At 42.8% G+C, this 21,308-nt stretch overlaps 1 protein-coding gene across 1 annotated transcript in view; it reads left to right on the top strand.

Annotated features, from left to right (window-relative positions):
- Positions 1-21,308, top strand: part of ppfia1 (PTPRF interacting protein alpha 1) — a 52,872-nt gene that overhangs the window by 17,673 nt on the left and 13,891 nt on the right. The window contains 13 exon segments of the mRNA XM_037247861.1: positions 97-243; positions 923-1,057; positions 4,396-4,479; positions 4,567-4,698; positions 5,690-5,752; positions 5,822-5,901; positions 6,027-6,177; positions 8,919-9,142; positions 9,236-9,470; positions 14,168-14,197; positions 20,828-20,952; positions 21,072-21,198; positions 21,200-21,242. Of these exon segments, the coding sequence (XP_037103756.1) occupies positions 97-243; positions 923-1,057; positions 4,396-4,479; positions 4,567-4,698; positions 5,690-5,752; positions 5,822-5,901; positions 6,027-6,177; positions 8,919-9,142; positions 9,236-9,470; positions 14,168-14,197; positions 20,828-20,952; positions 21,072-21,198; positions 21,200-21,242 (1,576 nt within the window).

Genomic DNA, 21,308 nt, shown 5'->3' with positions numbered 1-21,308 from the left:
CAAGTCCACTGAAAATGACAGAGATCAGGGTTATATTTTCGTTTTATCATTAAAAATGCTGGCAATAATGCATGTAATTGTGCGTGTTGTGTATAGTCTATGGCTCAGAAGGAGGATATGGAAGAGAGGATCACCACTCTAGAGAAGCGCTACCTGGCAGCTCAGCGGGAGGCGACGTCCGTCCACGACCTCAATGACAAGCTGGAGAATGAAGTCGCTAACAAGGAGTCCCTGTTTAGACAAGTAAGTGAGCCAACCATATTGGTGTAGGCTGGAGCATTTTAACTGAGCTCTTTTCTCAATGCCAAGAAAGTCTGTGTTTTTTTTGTTAACATCTTCATCATTTTGAAATGAAACAAAAGTATTTGGCACTCGTATCTCTTGCAGACTTGCACATTTTTTAGACATCAATGGTCCAGCAAACCCAGCGAGCCGTTATGCTGGTGGTCTGACATGCATGATGTAGTTAGTTATTGTCCAATGACAAGCCTCGAACTGTGTTTTGTTTCCATGTTTTTTTTCTTCGTTTGTCGGTGTCAGGTTGGATCCCGTCGGTGGTTGGATTTAATGTTAACTTTAAAGTCGTGTTATTAGAGTTGATAATTCATTATGTCAGTTAAAGATCGCACAAAAGAGACCTGATACTCAAGCACATCAATAACATTCAGAAATTAAACAAACATTTGGTCAGTAAGCTTGATTGGGAATAATCTTTACCGTCATCCTTTCTTTTGAAAACTTGGGTTTTCTGTCACACTAAGAATGAACTCAAAATGTCATTGTCAACTTTGCACACCAACATTTTCAGTCAAGTTCGTTTTTTGTTGTTGTTTGTTTTTGGTTAGAATATAAAGCCACTGGCTTGGATTTACCGACGAAGCTTCTCATCTTTACCGCTGTGATGTTTTTCCTTCTTACACAGACTGAAGACAGAAACCGGCAGCTTCAAGAGAAACTGGAACTAGCAGAGCAGAAGCTGCAGCAGACTATCCGCAAAGCAGAGACTCTGCCAGAGGTGGAAGCCGAGCTAGCACAACGGGTAGCTGCCCTCACAAAGGTACTGCCATCTGGCCCTGTCGCTTAGAATTTCTCTCTTATTATTTGCTGAATTTTACATGTATTTAATTATTTGCCGTGCATGTCTACTGCTACACTTTCAAAGGCCCCATTTAATTTTTGACAAAAAAAATATGGTAGGAACCTTTAGGTAGGAACTTTCTGTGGAATGTGGATGAGCAACCATTGTTTTGTGGTCTAAACATTGGAGACTTGTTTCCAATAAATACTGTTACATTATTTTCTTATGGTTATGATATTTTCTAGGGCCCAATCAATTACTCGTCCCACAGTTTGACTTTTCAAATATCAGCCAAAATAATTGGCCAAATGTCCAATGTTTGCAGAATTATTTTTTTTTTTCCTACCTTTATGTACATTAATTCAGCAGTTCCAGCAGTTGTAACTCCAGTCTCAATATTTATTACACATAAATTGAAATCAGAACTTGTATCCTTGAATATATACAGTGAAATTTGTTGATATGGTCATTCTATTAACCAGTCATTCAAAACAAAACCATTTTAATTTTTGCAAGTAAAGTTCAGGTGAGCAACGTAAGTTGTATAATTTTTGTATAATTGTTGCCCATTGAAATGAATTATGGGGGAAATATTTTATGCGTTACTTTTATTTATTATTTTCTTAATAAGGCGATTCATGTTTTTTTTTCTGCCAAAAATCAGCATCTACCACATGAATTTATATTGGCCTTCATATTTTATTTGTCATGTACAGTAGGTATCCTGAATTTAGAGAGAAAGTAATGACTAGAATATTGTCATCAGTCTGTGCTAAATTAGCAGCTATTTCATCAAATTGTGCTTAAAATTTCTACATTTTACTCTTGCTGTAACATTTCATTTTTTTGTGGTCTTCTTGCCTTTTCCTTCACCACTTCCTTCTTATACCCTTAGTGCGTTCCATGCGGCTTTAAAGGCTCTAAGACTCAAAAGGTAGAACACCTTTTTCAGAAGGGCAAAATCTATTTCTGGATCCATGCACTCAATTTTTTTTCTGTTACTGAATTTAACCAGGCAAATTTCTATAGCCATACAATAATAACTAATCTGTAGAAATACCATACTGTGAAAAAGTATTTGGCGTTCTCAAATCCTTACTTTTTTGCATAGTTTCACACTTTATGTTTTAAGATCATCAAACAAATAAAAAATCAGACAATGATAATCCAAGTGAACATAAAATGCAATTTCAAATGGTGATTTACTTCATCAAAAAAATATATTCAAAGCTATCTGGTTCTGTGTGTAAAAAATATCCCTCTCCCCCTGTCAAATTATATATTAAGTAGGGCTAAGTTTATTTTCATGCTGCATATCCAGCCCTGATTTCCTCCAGACCTGTTCAATCAAGAAATCACTGGAGTAGAACGTGTCTGACAAAATGAAGTCAACTAAAAGATCCCAAAAATCTTCATCAAAATGCCGCAATCCCAAAAAATTCAAGAGCAGATGAGAAACAAAGTAATTGACCTCTGTCAGTCTGGCAAACCATCGCAAAGCCATTCCTAAAGCTTTCGGACTCACCGTGAACCACAGTGAGGGTTCTTATCCACAAATAGAGAAAATACAAATCAGTGGTGTCCAGCCAGCCTACAAATATTGCACAAGGCACGCAGGACAACGTCTAAACAACTGCAGTCCTCCCTCGCCTTAGTTAAGTGAGGTCAGTGTTCATGACTCAACAATAAGGAAAAGACTTCTCCGAAAAGACATTCATGCCAAAGTTCCAAGGCAAAACCCACTGCTGACCAAAAAGAGCAGAGGCTTGTCTTACTTTGGAACAACAATTAAAAAAAACAAAAAAAACTATGACTGAAAAACGTTTGAAAGGAAATGCTATGCACCGGGAAAAGAAAGTCGAGCTTTTTGTCTTATTTAAATGTAACACAGCATTTTCGAAAAAGAACATCATACCAATGTACCAATGTAACATGGTAATGGTACTTAAGGACCTGGACGACTTGGTGTGATCGGGACCAGAGAATTTGCTGTTTACCATGAAGTCCTCAGGCAGAATGTTCAGCCATCAAGTTCCAACATCAAGCAGAAGTGCACTTGGGTTCTTCACCACGACAATGATCCAAAATGTGTCAGCAAGTCACTTCTGAATGGTTTACAGAAAAAAACAAAAGGTTGGAGAGTGGCCTAGTCAAAGTCCAGGCTTGAGTCTGACTGGAATGCTTTAGCATGACCTTAAAAAGACATTCATGAACAGAAACCCTCCAGTGTTGTTGAATTAAAGCAATTGTTTATGAAAGTGTGGGCCAACATACCTCCACAGAGATATGAAAGAGTCATTGCCATGCTTCATTTCAGTTGTTGCTGCTGATATTAGGATTAGGAGGAAAGCACTTAGTAACAAAATGCCAGTTAGCTTTGAATGTTTTCCCCTTTAATACATACAGTGCATTTACTAACTAAAACTTGTTTTTGTAATTTTTACTTTTATTTTGTTAAAAGTTTTTATTTTGTTTTCCTCATTGTTTACTTGAGGATATATTTGTCTTAACGCCTCATTTGTTTGATACTAAACATGAAAGTGGCTAAATTATGCAAATATATATACCTATGTATATAATTTGCAATGAAGGCAAATACTTTTTTATGGCACTGTACAAACAGTATTACTATAGAGCCCAAAAACTAAAGGACTAACAAAAAGGCATTGAATTTTCGAAAAAGTGCTTGGTTAGGTGACGTATCAGACTAGATTTAAAATGTTCTTATGTAGCTGAAGTTCAAGCCCTAATTTACCCTTCTTGTCTGTAGTGCTGTTCTATGTACTTGAGTGCACTGCGGCTGGTACCGCCACGCTTTTTCTCAAACACACACTGCTAACACAAACAGGAAGTGCCAGTTGGATTGCTTATAGACCAAAGATGCTTCCCAAAGACATGGCAAAAGAATCCGAAAGGGCCTGCCACATATGAAAGCGAGATTTGAAAGCAATTGAAACGTCACTACAGATGCTTTGATAGCGCCAATGTATATATAGATGTTGTCTTAATATGTGATGAAATGAGCAGTATTTCTACTTTTTGTGTTTTTGTTAGCTTTGCCTTGTTGTGCATCGTCACTGCTGGTAGCTCTTGTTTATGTAGAAACACACCAGATGCTAGATCTTTTGTCTGTGGAAGTAGATGGCTTCATCCCTTTGAAGGATTTCCGCTTTGTTCCTTAACCTTCTCAAGGATGACTGCAAGATAAACTGATGCCCCTAGCTGTAGAGCCATTACTTCGGAGAAAATTGAATATGGAAAGCCACTGAGCAAGCAAAGTACTAAGAGTACTTTTGTTGTTGTCTTGTCTTGTTCAGGCAGAGGAACGACACGGTAACGTGGAAGAGAGATTGAGGCAGCTGGAGTCCCAGTTGGAGGAGAAGCACCAGGAACTGCTCAGGGTAAGAAAGGAGCAAACTGAAAGTTATTAAATTGGACCAATCTCCAGTTGAATTGATAAACATTTGCATTTTTTCCTTCTCTTTCAGGCAAGGCAAAGAGAGAAGATGAATGAGGAGCACAACAAGCGCCTCTCTGAGACAGTGGACAAGCTCCTGTCTGAGTCCAACGAGAGACTCCAGCTTCACCTTAAAGAGAGGATGTCTGCTCTGGAGGACAAGGTACTTGTCCATTTGTGTTGGCAGTTCTCATTTAGTCATAGCCTAATTCCAGTGCACCAGTTTATGTCATAGCCTAACTCCAGTGCACCAGTTTATGTACTGAAGAAGAATCATCTTTATTTGTTATACACACACGCAAACACAGACACACACCGCACGCAAGGTGGGGCCCGTTTGCGACACACATCATTTTAAATATTTACTGCACATGTTAACAGCCATCTAACTTAACTAGAACTATTTGCTTTATAAAGGATGGCTTCCCATTGAAGTATGCTGGCCAGGAGTGCAACTACCGCAATGTGACTCGTTCATGGTTCTTGGGCAAATTCTGCAGCGAGGACCAGCTGTTGATGCCCAAGTGAATGAACACCCTTTTAAAAAAAACAACTTTGCGTTGTTTTGCACAAAACAAAGGAAGTTGAGTGATATTAAATTTACCCCAACCTCCTTTGTTGCTCCAGTTTATAACTCCATCCATTATGTGTACCACTTGTCCCCACGGGGGTCGCGGGTGTGCTGGAGCCTATCCCGGCCGTCATCGGGCAGTAAGCAGGGACACCCGGTTGCCAGCCAATTGCAGGGCACACAGAAACGAACAATCATCCGCACTCACACCTAGGGGCATTTTGGACTGCTCAATCGGCCAAGCGTGTTTTTGGGATGGGGGAAGAAACCGGCGTTCTCGGGGAAACCCCACTCAGCCACATGGAGAACATGCAAACTCCACACAAGGAGGCCGGAGGTGGAATCGAACCCGCACTCTTTGAACTGTGAGGCAGAACTGTGAGGCAGACCAGTGCTCCACCGTGCCGCCACTTTATAACTCAAATTGGGTTATCAACTGAATGAATGGATTCTAGAGACTCACAGGAGTGAAAATCATTGCTGTTCCTATTGCAGTTACGCTGTGCAGCCCACATTACTTTTTGGTAGTGACAAGTCATGATACACATCAGTCATTCTGTGTCCTAATTTTCTGTCTCTTCAGAACGCGCTCATCAGGGAACTTGAGCACACTAAGAAACTGATAGAGGAGTCTCACCATGAAAAGGTAAAATACTATGCCTTTAAAGTTAAAAGGTTTCACTCTCTTAAGATTTCATCATGTCCTGTATTATAGGAGCAGCTTTTGATTCAGATTGAAACGTTGAGGGCCGAAAATGAGCAGGGTAGGAGCAGAAGCAACTCGTTATTACATGGGTAAGTGTGTTTGTGTTCAACCTCTCTCTGTGATCTCTGATTTTTGTGAGTAAAAGTAAGCATTGAACATTGATAAACACAATAATATTAATATAATCTTACACTGTTCTGGTGTGTTATGCTAGTCGATCGCAGCTGGGAAGCACCCCAGACTTCAGGTATCCGGTGTCTGCTTCCTCAATGATGGACAGTAACTCAGACCATTATGGTGGTGCTCTTGTGTTAAGGCGGCCCCAAAAAGGAAGAGTAGCAGCCCTTAGAGATGAACCATCCAAGGTGAGCTGTCCTATTTGCTGAACATTTTGGATTATTTGATATATGATGAAACACTTTGATTGATTGATTGATCGCTCGATCGATTGAACATATAAACACATTACAAGATGAAACATGATGAAGAATGTTACACTCACTCTTTGTTAAATGATGTGTACCGCTTTTAAAGTTCCTGTGAATTGATGTAAATGTATTCATTGGACACAGCAAATTGAAGAATGTGTTAACAAGCCCTATAATATGCCAAGTACGACTGTAATCAGGCTTCGAAATGTTGAGGGAAATATGTCCTAAGATACATGTGTTTGCATTTAGGGAATTATTGTTCTGGGTGAAAATTAATACGATATAATTCACTATGTAGTTTTTGTTGTGTGGTTACTCTGCCTCTGCTTACTGCCAGTGGGTTCGTTCCATTGTGCTAATTACATACAACCCGGAAGGAGAAAAAGAATCAACAACACGCCGTTGTGTAGTCGAAAGTAAAAAACTGCCTCTTGTTTTTCCGCACTGTAATTTCTACAATATCATCCATTTAAAATACAACAAAAAAAGAATTGGGGTCCATGACCAAACCGCGTTAGACAGAAAATCACGTAGAATCAAAACGTGTAAAATCGAAGCTTAGGTGTAATTTCTCGAGGGCTTCTTTTCTATTTCCAACTGAATGCATCTCAACAAAACAATATGAAAGCGCACTGTAGTACTTGGGCTGTCAAATCAGCGCCGGTAGAACGTTTCGCACAGGTCGGACATTTTAGCAGGACACCGGTACCTATACCAAAATGTTGGTATCATGACAACCCTTCAAATAACACTTTTTTTTTTTCTTTCAATCATAGCTAACTAGCAAAGTACATACTTTAGTGCAGTGGTTCTCAAATATTTTTTGCAGTGCCCCCCTTTTGGAGGTAAAATGATTTTGAGCGCTCTGTCACATACAAACATTTTTTTTTTTAAACTACATGTCTGTGTGCGTGGATGACAACATACTGTGAGTTGCTTCTAGCGGACTCCTCCAACAGGGAGTCACAAGTTCACAGGTCTCCAGGCAATTTGGTGACCGACGGTGGTTGTGTTGGCTGCTAAATGCTATGTTGGGTGAGAGTTAAACAATTGTAAATAATTTACTCAACCCACAACCTTCTTGCTTTCATGTTTCCAAGCCTACTGCTCCTTTTATGTCTCAGTCCTGCAAGGGAGCTAGCTGTGGTTTATGTCTCTCTGTCCCAAAGACCACAATGATATTGTTGTCCCACATTGGTTTTATTTTGGGCCGCCTCACAGTTTGAAAACCACTGCTGTAATGGAAGAAATGGGACAATTATTTATTACTGAGTAACTCAGTTACATCATGGGGATGTCCGACTAATCCCAGGGTCTCCCTGTGTGTGACTGGGCCCCATTTTAACCAAACTATCCAGACAATTTAGCAAGTGAAAAACGAGTTTAAGGCTTATTTCAACCATTCAGTTCTAAATTGTTCCGTCTTTGCACATGTTTTCAGTGTTTAATTTCAAACTTATTTAATATATTGATAATCAAATTAATTAAATGACTTTGTGGGGTCTTGATGAACAAAGGGTTTTTTTCTGAAATACAGTGGAGCCTCGGTTTTCGACCACAATCCGTTCCAAAAGGCTGTTCGAGAAGTGAATCGTTCGAATTCCGAATCACGTTTTCCCATTACAAATAATGGAAAATAATTTAATCTGTTCTAAGCAAAACAAAAAACACATTTTTTAAGCATTTTTTCATTTGCGCATTTTTGTTCGATCGCGCAACTGCAGCGCACCGCCGAACGCGCAACCGTAGCGCGTCGCCGACCACGCAACTGCACCGTGCTGGTCGCACTATTGTGACAGAGCCGTCGCTGAAATTTAGAAAATATTTTTAAAGTCCTGATGTACTTTCCAAAATTTAAGTGGACCTCAGTGCGCAGGGAGCTTAATTTTGTCCGATCGCGCAACTGCAGCGCACCGCCGAACGCGCAACCGTAGCGTGCCGCGGACCGCGCAACTGCACCGCGTAGTCGCATTATTGGCTGACCAGAGCGGTCGCTAAAATTTAGAAAATATTTTTAAAGTCCTGATGTACTTTCCAAAATTTTAAGTGGTCCTCAGTGCGCAGGGAGCTTAATTTGGTCCGATCGCGCAACCGCAGCGCGCCGGGGGCTCACTGTCGCATTGCTTTAGGAGCGTCTTTGTGTTTTAGGATGGCTTTACTGCTCCCACTTGCTTCCTTTGGAGGCATGATTAGAGTTGATGCAATCCTCAGAGTAACGAGAATGTAATAACGAACGGAGTCAATTGACATGCGGGTCCTCTCGGCTCATCTCGCGTGGTTCGACAACCGAATTTTGTCCGACATCCGAAGCAAAAAATCTCGAATTTTTTGTTCGAATACCGATTTGTTCGAGACACGAGACGTTCGAAACCGAGGCTCCACTGTATTAACATTTACTGAGGATGTTTTGATTTGTTTATTTGAATTATTTTTGGGTACTACGCACTGTATCCTATTTAATGTCCTTTCTATTGTGTGGTTGAAGTTGGTTTTAAAAATCTGCTTTGTCTTTATGTTTGCTTGCCTTTGGACTTCAGCGTCAAGTAAGTCACCATAAAGGAGCAAAAAATATATACTGACGTCCACTTGTCTGTTGTTTATTAATGACTAAGTATCCAGGTGGCTTCTGAATCTCTTCTGTCATTCTTGTTTACAATATTTGTTTTTCATTTCAGGTGCAGACTCTTAATGAACAGGAGTGGGAGCGTGTCCAACAGGCCAATGTACTTGCTAATGTGGCCCAGGCTTTCGAGAGTGATATGGATGCCTCGGACCTGGAGGAGGATCGAGAGACTATCTTCAGCTCTGTCGATCTTTTGTCCCCTGGTGGTCAGGCAGATGCACAGACTCTGGCCTTAATGCTGCAGGAGCAACTTGATGCGATCAACAATGAAATCAGGTACTCCAGCAGAGGCAGAAACAACCACCACAAATTTGATTATTGTGTTGCCGTGTAATTTACAAACATTTCACTGCTTTTTTATTCTTTTAGAATGATTCAAGAAGAGAAGGAAAACACAGCCATCCGAGCTGAGGAAATTGAGTACAGGGTGGGCAGTGGCGACAGCCTTGGAGGACGTTTCCGTTCAATAAGCTCCTTACAGCCTTCACTATCTGCCGGCTCTCCTATGGGCAGCAACTCTCCTCCAGGCTCTGGCCACTCCACACCAAGACGTATTCCTCACAGTCCCCATAGAGAATTAGACCGGATGGGTGTCATGACCCTGGTAAGACTTCTCTTGATTTTTTTTCTTTTTTTTAACATGTAATTCTAAAGATGTAACAGCTGTGGGGTTTAACCAAAATATTAATTACAGCAATTATAATTCATTTGGAGCCCTGCATTATCATATGTATCAATTTTGAATTTATATTATTAGCGCCCTTGGCTTTACTCAATGCTGGGCATCTGGCATATATACATGTACTGTACTTTGATTGATGCTTAATCACAGCATTTGAACCCCTGAAATTATATTTTTCAAATGTGTTTTTTGCATCGATGAGGAAGTAACAACATGAAAATGGTTGACTGACTTGTGATGCGACATGGTGTGCTGAACTAACAGGCTTTTTCAGTTTATTAGAAATCTGCCGATGCACCAGTATTGCTTCAATTAATGGCCTCGAGTAGACTCCTTGTCTCAATTCATGGCTGGGTGCATCCACTTGATCAAATAAACATTCATCGTTTATCTGACCCTCACGAGAGACTCGTGTTGTCGTGATACCAAAATTTTGACTTTGATACTATAGCCGCATAAAATTCTTCTATTTTTTTACTGAAATAATATACCTCAGCAAACACTTAAAATGCTAAAATAGCAGTAAAATAATTGTTGACAGCAAAACAACTTAGAATTGTTTTAATTTTTATTACTTAAAACAATTACTGTAAGGCTTTTACACAATAAAACATATTACGAACATTTCAACATTTGGAACAATTGAAGAAAAAACTTTGAACATAAAACTGCCAATAATATCATATATACCCAGGACTGTACAACGGTTGTACAGAGCTGGAATGCTGAAAAATCTATCAATGTTCAAATAGTTGTGAACCTGACTTTAGATACTGTGTTTTCAGTTTCTAACAATACAGTATTTATAATTCCTCATTGGATATGGATAGATAAGCGCGTAGTCTCCGTTGCCAAAACGCACAGAGAGTCTTGACGCGAGTGAATGGGAGCAAGCAAGGATGGCTGGCTCAAAGTGCACGCACCCTCCTAAGTCCATAAAAAAAAAACAAATAATGCAGGTTAAGTTAGACGGCCATTATCGTGGCAGAAAACATATTCAGATTCGGATAGGTATTTTACATGGGAAGAATTTCACCTGACACCAGGCTTCCGACTTGTGCGTAATGACCAATGCGCTGCATGCCAGCCCTATCTTAACAAAGAGAGACAGAGTTGGAGCCCCTAGTCTCTATTTTTTTACCCACGTACTAGTACTACAGTGGGGCAAAAAAGTATTTAGCCACCCACCAATTGTGCAAATTCTCCCACTTACAAGATCAGAGATGGCTGTAGTTTTCATCATAGGTACACTTCAACTATGAGAGACAGAAAGGGGGGAATGAATCCAGGAAATCACATTGTAGGATTTTTAATGAATTAATTGGTAAATTCTTCGGTAAAATAAGTATTTGGTCACCGACAAACAAGCCAGATTTCTGGTGCTCACCTGTCCTCCAACGTTACCTATATTAGTGGCACCTGTTTGAACTCATCAGTATAAAAGACACCAAACTCTGCAATGGCCAAGACCAGAGAGCTGTCAAGGACACCAGAAAAAAAATTGTAGACCTGCACCAGTCAGGGAAGACTAAATCTGCAATAGGCAAGCAGCTCGGTGCGAAAAAATCTACTGTGGGTGCAATTATTAGAAAATGGAAGACATACAAAACCACTGATAATCTCCCTCAATCTGGGGCTCCACACAAGATATCACCCTGGGGGTCAAAATGATCACAAGAACGTGTGCAAAAATCCCAGATACACACGGGGACCTAGTGAATGACCTGCAGAGAGCTGGGACGAAGACTACCATCAGTAACACACTGCGTCGCCAGGGACTCAAATCCTGCAGTGCCAGACGTGTCCCCCTGCTTAAGCCTTTACATGTCCAGACCCGTCTGAAGTTTTCTAGAGAGCATTTGATCCAGAAGAGGATTGGGAGAATGTCATATGGTCTGATGAAACTAAAATAGAACTCTCTGGTAACAACAACTCAACTCGTCGTGTTTGGAGGAGAAGAATGCAGAGTTGCATTCAAAGAACACCATACCTACTGTGAAGCATGGGGGTGGAAACATCATGCTTTGGGGCTGTTTTTCTGCAAGAGGACCAGGACGACTGATCCGTGTAAAGGAAAGAATGAATGGGGTCATGTATCGTGAGATTTTGAGTGAAAACCTCCTTCCATCATCAAGGGCATTGAAGATGAAGAGTGGCTGAGTCTTTCAGCATGCCAATGATCCCAAACACACCGCCCGGGCAACAAAGGAGTGGCTTCGTAAGAAGCATTTCAAGGTCTTGGAGTGGCCTCGCCAGTCTCCAGATCTCAACCCCATAGAAAATCTTTGGAGGGAGTTGAAAGTCCGTGTTGCCCAGCGACAACCCCAAAACATCACTGCTCAATCTGCATGGAGGAATAATCCAAAATACCAGCAACAGTGTGTGAAAACCTTGTGAAGACTTACAGAAAACGTTTGACCCTCTGTCATTTCCACAAAGGGTATATAACAAAGTATTGATATGAACTTTTGTTATTGACCAAATACTTATTTTCCGCCATAGTTTGCAAATAAATTCTTTAAAATAAGACAATGTGATTTTCTGGATTTATTTTTTTATTTTGTCTCTCATACTTGAAGTGTATTTAGGATGAAACTACAGGCAGCTCATCTTTTAAGTTGGAGGACTTGCACTATTGGTGGCTGACTAAATACTTTTTTGCCCCACTGTATCTTTGAAAATGGCATCATACTACGTCATAGATTTCTATTTGGTTTATTGTTCGCTTTTTGTTTTGCTTATCCAAAGTGTCCCTTCATTTCTCCTATGAGTGCATACTAACATGTCGTGTGTATACAAGTGTATAACATGTGACTGCCCCCTCCCCAAACTGTAGCATTATTGTGTTGATCCCTACATCATCCAGAGCTCCTCTCCCAGCAGACAGTAACTTGCCTACCTTTTGGAGCAACTGGCTTCATTGCTCATCCTCAAGTCTATAGCTATGTACCATATTTTCAGGTATCCCGCAATCTCTTTGTTTCCCTTCTATTCTATGACAGGTGCAGTCCTAGCTATTAGTTTGAAACAACTTTTTATTTTTTTGGGCTCATGTATCCTCATTTCAAGCATCGTAACACCTCTGACATTACTGCCCAAGTGGAAAATTCCCAGCTGGATTTCAACCATGTTGTTTCAGTGCTGTTTGTAATGAACAGCAATCGGGCAATAAGGCATAAAAAATACTCGGCCTTTATGAGCAGTGTTAAATTAGGAATATGGCAACACCAAAGAACTAACACTTACCCTGTATATGAATCATATCAACCCTTTAGGCAAGCTTACTTTGGTGTATTTACTTTAGTTTTTAATCCATATAAAATCTACTTAATATTTTAAATTTGACATTTTCCAGGCTTTATACTGTGTGTTTTGTTCAAGCCATGGCTTCTGGAAGGATTTAACTTGACTCGTAAAAAAACGTGCACAGTTCCGCAAAAAGATCAATGATGATCACTCAATTTAAGTGGCTAAAACTCAAAATATTGACTATTAGATATTAAAGTACATGGAAGGACATGTTGCTTTCATTGTATTTATTAATGAAAATTTGTACTGGCCCAATTGAGTTAATCAGTGAACTTTAGGTGATCCTAAACAGTGAAATACTGACCCTGCACCATCAAGCCGCTGCTCATGTAGAACTCCGTGACCCTTACTCAGTTTTGCAGTTCCTTCGTTTTTGTAACATTCCGAGTCAATCCTTTATTAGTGTGAAGGGAGAGAAGTCAGTTATAGAGAAAAAAGACTTGAGGTCTGGTCTTTGGCTTTAGTGGCTTTTTGAGAACTCTAAGGAATTATTTTCCAGCAATGTATACTGAGTGCGTTGTGCAGTTTTGAATGCGCTTTATTTAAAACAAAGAGCTATCAGAGCAACATTATAACTGATCAGATTTACTTTTTCGCTCTCCCCAACAATTCCGCTTCCTGTTTCCATTTATAGCCTCACTAGATCTCTTCCATGCCCGACCTCACAATGTCCGTAGAGAAAAGGAAATGAATGATTCGGTATTTGCTCTGTGGGCAAAACAAACTTCCATAGAAATGTGGCAGGCTGATGGTTTATTTGCTTGCTGATGCCAGGCCTCTGTGGAATGCAGAGGGAGGGGGGTGCTGCCCCCATTCAAGGCAGACAATGAAAGCCTTAGTGAACTTCTCGGCATGTACATCTGTAAGAAGCTTTTGGCCCTGTGTAATATCACGTATAGCAGCCTTCTAGCCATCCATTTCTTAAATGTATTTTATCTTATTAGTTTTTAAGTATGTGAAAGTTTAATCCACCAAAAATTGTTTGCCTGATAGGCATTTGAGCTTGGCTGCACCTATCCAATTGGTTTGACTCTCTGCAACTCCCAGCTTGGTTGTTTGCTGGGTTGCTATTCTTTACTCACTTGTGTTGTGTGCTTGACCGCTCCAAGAACTTGTGACTTTACAATTTATAATATCAGTCATTGACTGTCCACTTTACATGTGTTTGGTTTGTCAACAAAAACAGTTACTACTACCAATACGTTCCTCTTGGTTTGTTTGTGCATGGCTTGATTCCACTGGCGTTCGGTCTTGCTTCTCACTAACTGCTTTTCTCCTGTCTCTCTCTCTCTTTTTTTACCATGCTTCAGCCTAGTGACCTGCGCAAGCACCGCAGGAAGGTAAACTAGAGGCCTGCTTCACTGAATGTGTCAGCTTTCAGTACCTTCGCTCACCTCTTGTCCCAAATGTGTTTAGCTTTTGTTTCTCCCATTCTTCTGCAGTGATGTACAGTGGACCCCACATATTTGTTTTTGGGCACTTTCTTTTCAAGCGAATCTAAAGCAATCATCGTCATTTTTGCTTACTTTCCAACATATTACGAACCAAAACAGTAACTTTACTGAATTGTAATTATTTCTAATTGTTAGTGCAGAAAGTATAAATTACCGTATTTTCCAGACTATAAGTCGCTCCTGAGTACAAGTCGCACCAGCCATCCATCCATCCATCTTCTTCCGCTTATCCGGGGTCGGGTCGCGGGGGCAGCTGCTTCAGGAGTGACTCCCAGACTTCTCTCTCCCCAGCCACTTCATCTAGCTCATCCCGGGGGATCCCAAGGCGTTCCCAGGCCAGCCGAGAGACATAGTCTCTCCAGCGCGTCCTGGGTCGTCCCCGGGGTCTCCTACCGGTGGGACATGCCCGGAACACCTCCCCAGGGAGGCGTCCAGGAGGCATCCTGATGAGATGCCCGAGCCACCTCATCTGGCTCCTCTCAACATGGAGGAGTAGCGACTCTACTCCGAGTCTCTCCCGGATGACCGAACTTCTCACCCTATCTCTAAGGGAGAGCCCGGACATCCTGCGGAGAAAACTCATTTCGGCCGCTTGTATCCGGGATCTCGTTCTTTCGGTCACGACCCATAGCTCGTGACCATAGGTGAGGGTAGGAGCGTAAATCGACCGGTAAATTGAGAGCTTTGCCTTTTGGCTCAGCTCTCTCTTTACCACGACGGACCGGTACAGAGTCCGCATTACTGCCGACGCTGCACCGATCCGCCTGTCGATCTCGCGCTCCATCCTCCCCTCACTCGTGAACAAGACCCCAAGATACTTGAACTCCTCCACTTGGGGCAGGATCTCATCCCCGATCCGGAGAGGGCATTCCACCCTTTTCCGATCGAGGACCATGGACTCGGATTTGGAGGTGCTGACCCTCATCCCGACCGCTTCACACTCTGCTGCGAACTGCTCCAGTGAGAGCTGGAGATCACGGCCTGAAGAAGCCAACAGCACAACGTCGTCTGCAAAAAGCAGAGACGCGATGCTGAGGTCCCCAAACCGGACACCCTCAACGCCTCGGCTGCACCTAGAAATTCTGTCCATAAGAATTATGAACAGAATCGGTGACAAAGGGCAGCCTTGGCGGAGTCCAACCCTCACTGGGAACGAATCCGACTTACTGCCGGAAATGCGGACCAAACTCTGGCATCGGTGATACAGGGACCGAACCGCCCTTATCAGTTGGCTCGGTACCCCGTACTCCCGAAGCACCCCCCACAGAACCTCCCGAGGGACACGGTCGAACGCCTTCTCCAAGTCCACAAAACACATGTGGACTGGTTGGGCGAACTCCCATGCACCCTCAAGGATCCTGTTGAGGGTGAAGAGCTGGTCCACTGTTCCACGGCCAGGACGAAAGCCACACTGTTCCTCTTGAATCCGAGGTTCGACCTCCCGACGGACCCTCCTCTCCAGCACCCCCTGAATAGACCTTACCAGGGAGGCTTCTTAAGAGGGGAACACACCACCCCAGTCTGCCAATCCAGAGGCACTGTCCCCGATGTCCACGCGATGCTGTAGAGACGGTGTCAGCCAATGACAGCCCCACAACATCCAGAGACCCTTAAGAAATCCGGCGGATCTCATCCACCCCCGGGCCTTGCCACCGAGGAGTTTTTTAACTACCTCAGTGACTTCAACCCCAGAGATTGGAGAGTCCGCCTCAGAGTCCCAGGCCCTGCTTCACAATGGAATGGTGGAATTGAGGAGGTCTTCGAAGTACTCTCCCCCACGACGTCCCGAGTCGAGGTCAGCAGCACGCATCTCCACTGTAAACAGTGTTGACGTTTGGCACTGCTTCCCCCTCCTGAGACGCCGGATGGTGGACCAGAATTCCTCGAAGAGCCGTCCGGAAGTCATTCTCCATGGCCTCGCCAAACTCCTCCCACGCCCGGGTTTTGCCTCAGCAACCGCGTTCCGCTTGGCCATCCGGTACCTTTCACTGGCCTCCGTAGTCCTGCAGGCCAAAACGCCGATAGGACTCCTTCTCAGCTTGACGGCATCCCTTACCGCCGGTGTCCCACCAGCGGGTTCGGGGATTGCCGCCACGACAGGGGCACCAATGACCTTACGGCACAGCTTCGGGCTCGGACGCCTCAACAATGGAGGCGCGGAACAAGGTCCACCTTCGGGACCTCAATGTCCCCCGCCTCCCCCGGGACGTGGGAAAAGCTCTGCCGGAGGTGGGCGTTGAAGCTCTTCCTGACAGGGATTCCGCCGAACGTTCCAGCAGTACCCTCACAGAGAACGTTTGGGTCTTGCCAGGGCGGACCGGCATCTTCCCCCACCATCGGAGCCAACCCCCACCAGGTGGTGATCAGTTTACAGCTCCGCCCCTCTCTTCGCCCGAGTGTCCAAAACATGCGGCCAGGCAAATCCGATGACAACGACTACAAAAGTCGATCATCGACTGCGGCCCTAGGGTGTCCTGGTGCCAAAGTGCACACATGGACACCCTTATGTTGAACATGGGTGTTCATTATAGAAAATCCGTGTCGAGCACAGAAGTCCAATAATAGAACACCGCTCGGGTCAGATCGGGGGGCCGTTCCTCCAATCACAGCCCTTCCAGGTCTCACTGTCATTGCCCCACGTGAGCATTGAAGTCACCCAGTAGAACGATGGAGTCCCCAGCAAAGGAGCGCCCTCCAGCACTTCCTCCAGGGACCCCAAAAAGGGTGGGTACTCTGAGCTGCCGTTTGGTGCATAGACACAAACAACAGTCAGGACCCGTCCCCCCACCCGAAGGCGGAGGGAGGCTACCCTCTTCGTTCACCGGGGTGAACCCCAATGTTCAGGCGCACCAGACCGGGGGGCAATAAGTATACCCACACCTGCTCGACGCCTCTCACCGTGGCAACTCCAGAGTGGAAGAGAGTCCAGCCCCTCTCGAGAGGGCTTGTACCGGAACCCAAACTGTGCGTGAGGCAAGTCCGACTATATCTAGTCGGAAACTTTTCTGCCTCGCACACCAGCTCGGGCTCCTTTCCAGCCAGAGAGGTGACATTCCATGTCCCAAGAGCCAGGTTCTGCAGCCGGGGATCAGACCGCCAAGGTCCCTGCCTTTGGCCGCCGCCCAGCTTGCAATGCACCCGACCCCTTTGGCCCCTCCCACAGGTGGTGAGCCCATGGGAAGGGGGACCCACGTTTCCTTTTCGGGCTGAGCCCGGCCGGGGCCCCATGGCGAAGGCCCGGCCACCGACGCCTCGCCTTCGAGCCCCGCCTCCAGGCCTGGCTCCAGAGGGGGGCCCCGGTGACCCGCGTCCGGGCGAGGGAAAACGTGATCCATTAATTTTTTTCACCATAAGGGGCTGATGAGCCGTGCTTTGTCTGGCCCCTCACCTAGGACCCGTTTGCCATGGGTGACCCTACCAGGGGCATGAAGCCCCAGACAACATGGCTCCTAGGATCATAGGGGCATGCAAACCCCTCCACCACGATAAGGTGACGACTCACGGAGGGGCGCACCAGCCATAAAATGCATAATAAAGAAGAAAAAAACATAAGTCGCACCGGAGTACAAGTCGTATTTTTGGGGGGTCTTTATTTGACAAAATTCAACACCAAGAACAGACATGAATAGGCAACAACAGGCTAAACGATACGGTATGCTAACGATACATAAACAAACGAGGAACTCAGAACGTGCCTGACGTAACATATTACAGTTATTCAAATAACTGTAACAGAAATAACACGTTTATCAAAACCATCCATGTCACTCCAAATCATTAAATCCATCGAAGTCGTCATCCTCTGTGTAAACAACGCCGCTGCTGACTCCGGAAGTGCATGCGGCGCTGATGTCAGACTCATCGTCAGTTGCGGTTCCAAATATTCCACAGGCCTATATAACGATATATAAACTATATATCAAATAACTACAACATAATTAACAATTTTATCGAACCATCCGTGTCACTCCAAATCATTAAATCCATTGAAATATTTGTCCTCCGTGTCACTTATACACAACGCCGCTGCTGACTCCGGAAGTAAGTACATGCGGCGCTGAGGTTTGACTCATTGTCAGTTGCGGTTCCAATAATTCCACAGGCCTAGTGCGCCCTCATGTGGCTTAAATTGAAAATAACACGTGAAGTGATCAACTATACTATATATAGTAAGTGTGTGTATGTGTTAATGATCAAGTAATAACGTGTTAATAATTTCACAAATAAGTCGCCCCTGATTATAAGTCGCATCCCCGGCCAAACTATATTAAAAACTGCGACTTATAGCCGGAAAATACGGTAATGTCCTGCTTGGAATGAAGAGATGGAAATTTAATATTTTCAAAATTCTGATTCATCGATTAATGGACGAAATAATTGACTGATTAATCGATTACCGTTTTTTTCCATGTATAATGCGCCCCCATGTATAATACGCACCCTAAAAATGGCATGTTGATGCTGGAAAAAAGCCTGTACCCATGTATAATACGCACCCAGATTTTGACTCCTACTTAAGTCCGTAAACGTAAAATTATTTCAGAAAAAAGATCATCTTTGGGAACAATCGGATGTTATTCTGCCGGTCAGTATCACTGCGCATGCGCTAGCAAACTCGATAGCGAAGAAATGTTTCGGATTTGTGTAGGGTACATTGTGACAGCAAACGAGCAGGTGATCGAGCAAGCGTCTGATACGAGAGCATTGTGTTCGTATGGAGCGTGTTTGAAGTGAACAGCAGAGAAGAAAGCGCATCTGTAATGGCGGCCTCCGTATGATATCCGGATTAAAAAAAAATAATAATAATAATTTTACCCATGTATAATGCGCACCCCAGATTTTAGGACAATAAATTAGTTAAATCTTGCGCATTATACATGGTAAAAACGGTATTCCAATTATTGTTACCGTAATTTTCGGACTATAAGTCGCGGGTTTTTTCATAGTTTGGGTGGGGGGGCGACTTATACTCAGGAGCGACTTATATATGTTTTTTTTCACAAATCTTTACTTGATCATTAACACATCACTTACTTACAAGTATAGTTGACCACTTCACATGTTATTTTTAGTATAGTTGATCACTTCACATGCTTTGATATCTTTATCTTGAACATATTCAAAACATGAAAAATAGAGAGAAAAAAATCAAATAAAGTAATTAACACTTTAAAGCGCCATATCCTCTGGACATGTCCTCTGTCACCAGGATGACATAAAGGACGAGAAATTTGAATCGATGGATTAATGATTTGGAGTGACACAAATGGTTTGATAATAGTGTTGTTTATGTGATAGTTATTTAAAATATAGTTTATATATCGTTGTATGGGCCTGTGGAATAATTGAACTGCGGCGCGGCACACGGCATTGTTGACAAAGGACGATCGATAAAAGACGAGAAATTTGATCGATGGATTTAATGATTTGGAGTGACACAAATGGTTTGATAATATTGTTGTTTATGTGATAGTTATTTAAAATATAGTTATATATCGTTGTATGGGCCTGTGGAATAATTTGAACTGAGGCGCGGCACACGGCATTGTTGACAAAGGACGATCGATGGATTTGATGAATTGGAGTGACACAGATGGTTTTATAAACGTGTTATTTATGTAATCGTTTTTTTTAAATAACTGAATGTTACGTCAGGCCCGTTCTCAGCTCCTCGTTTGTGTTTGTCACGTTAGCATACCGTATCGTTTAGCCTGTTGTTGCTCGTTTATGTCTGTTCTTGGTGTTGGATTTTGTCGAATAAATTGCCCCCCAAAATGCGACTTGTACTCCGGAGCGACTTATATATGTTTTTTTTCACATTTTTGGGCATTTTATGGCTGGTGCGACTTATACTCCGGAGCGACTTATAGTCTGAAAATTACGGTAATTGCAGCCCTAGTGCATTATGTGTCTGCGTGCTTAGCTTTAAGATATTTACTATGCTGTATTTTGAAGCATACAGCAATATTGAACATGGTTGAGAGTGTTCAAGAGGCTATAAAATGGTTTGGGGACTATATGATAGTTTGTTTGATATTTATTTTTACTAATTCAATCACTTTTAGGCGAGCGTCAGTTATTCAAACCTATTAATGATCAGGCTCGTTTCTTATTTCCTACAAATAGTGGTGGTCCACTGGATACATTTGTCATCTAATATGTCATCCAGACGTATTTGTCAAAAGAAAATAATCAACATGTCTGTTTGCATTCAGTAGTGTATTTTTTTTCTACCATGAGTCATTTTTGTCAACGCATGGATTGGTCAAAGGAAACAAATAGCACCTTATTAACTTATCTTTCAAAAATATGATTGATTGAATGATTTGATCTAAAATTATATTTTTCATTTGTAGTAAACAGTACATTTTAGGAAAAATGCAACTTATGCCATATTTATATACAATTTTTAGGTGACTAAGTTCCTTATTTTTTGTACGATGTTCTGTTTAATGGCCTTGATACGGCGAAAATCTGAGTGCTGGATGTCATCCATTGTTTTTCTACTGTGTACAGTCAGCTCAGGATGACAAAACCACTATCCAGTGTGAGACGTCACCCCCCACCACTCCTCGCTCTATGCGCCTAAACAGGGAAGCAGGTTATGCTGCCAGCCACGAGGACATAAGAGACATTCGAGGGTAAGCCTTCTCCTTGTCACTTAAAACAAATGTTATATCCATGGCTTGACATAAAATAAGGAAATCAAGTGGTATTTATCCCCAAATGCTTGGTAAAAGTTTTTTTATTTCATTTACAGTCTTGGCATACAAGATGGGCAGGGTAGCAACCCCAGCAGCAGTAACAGCAGCCGGACTCTCTGAACAAGGCAGCCAAGAAAAAAAGCATTAAGTCTTTCCATTGGACGCCTTTTTGGGAAGAAGGAGAAAAGGCCGGCCGAGTCTTCCTGGAAAGGACTCTCCCAGTCAAGGTGAGGTACTAGTGTGGGTAACTGATGAAATTCTTGCTTTTGGTTATATCACATTTTGTTATTGTT

Source organism: Syngnathus acus, chromosome 3, assembly GCF_901709675.1.
Source record: "Syngnathus acus chromosome 3, fSynAcu1.2, whole genome shotgun sequence".
In the NCBI taxonomy this organism is placed as follows: Eukaryota; Metazoa; Chordata; class Actinopteri; order Syngnathiformes; family Syngnathidae; genus Syngnathus; species Syngnathus acus.
This window is presented reverse-complemented; position numbering and strand designations above follow the sequence as displayed.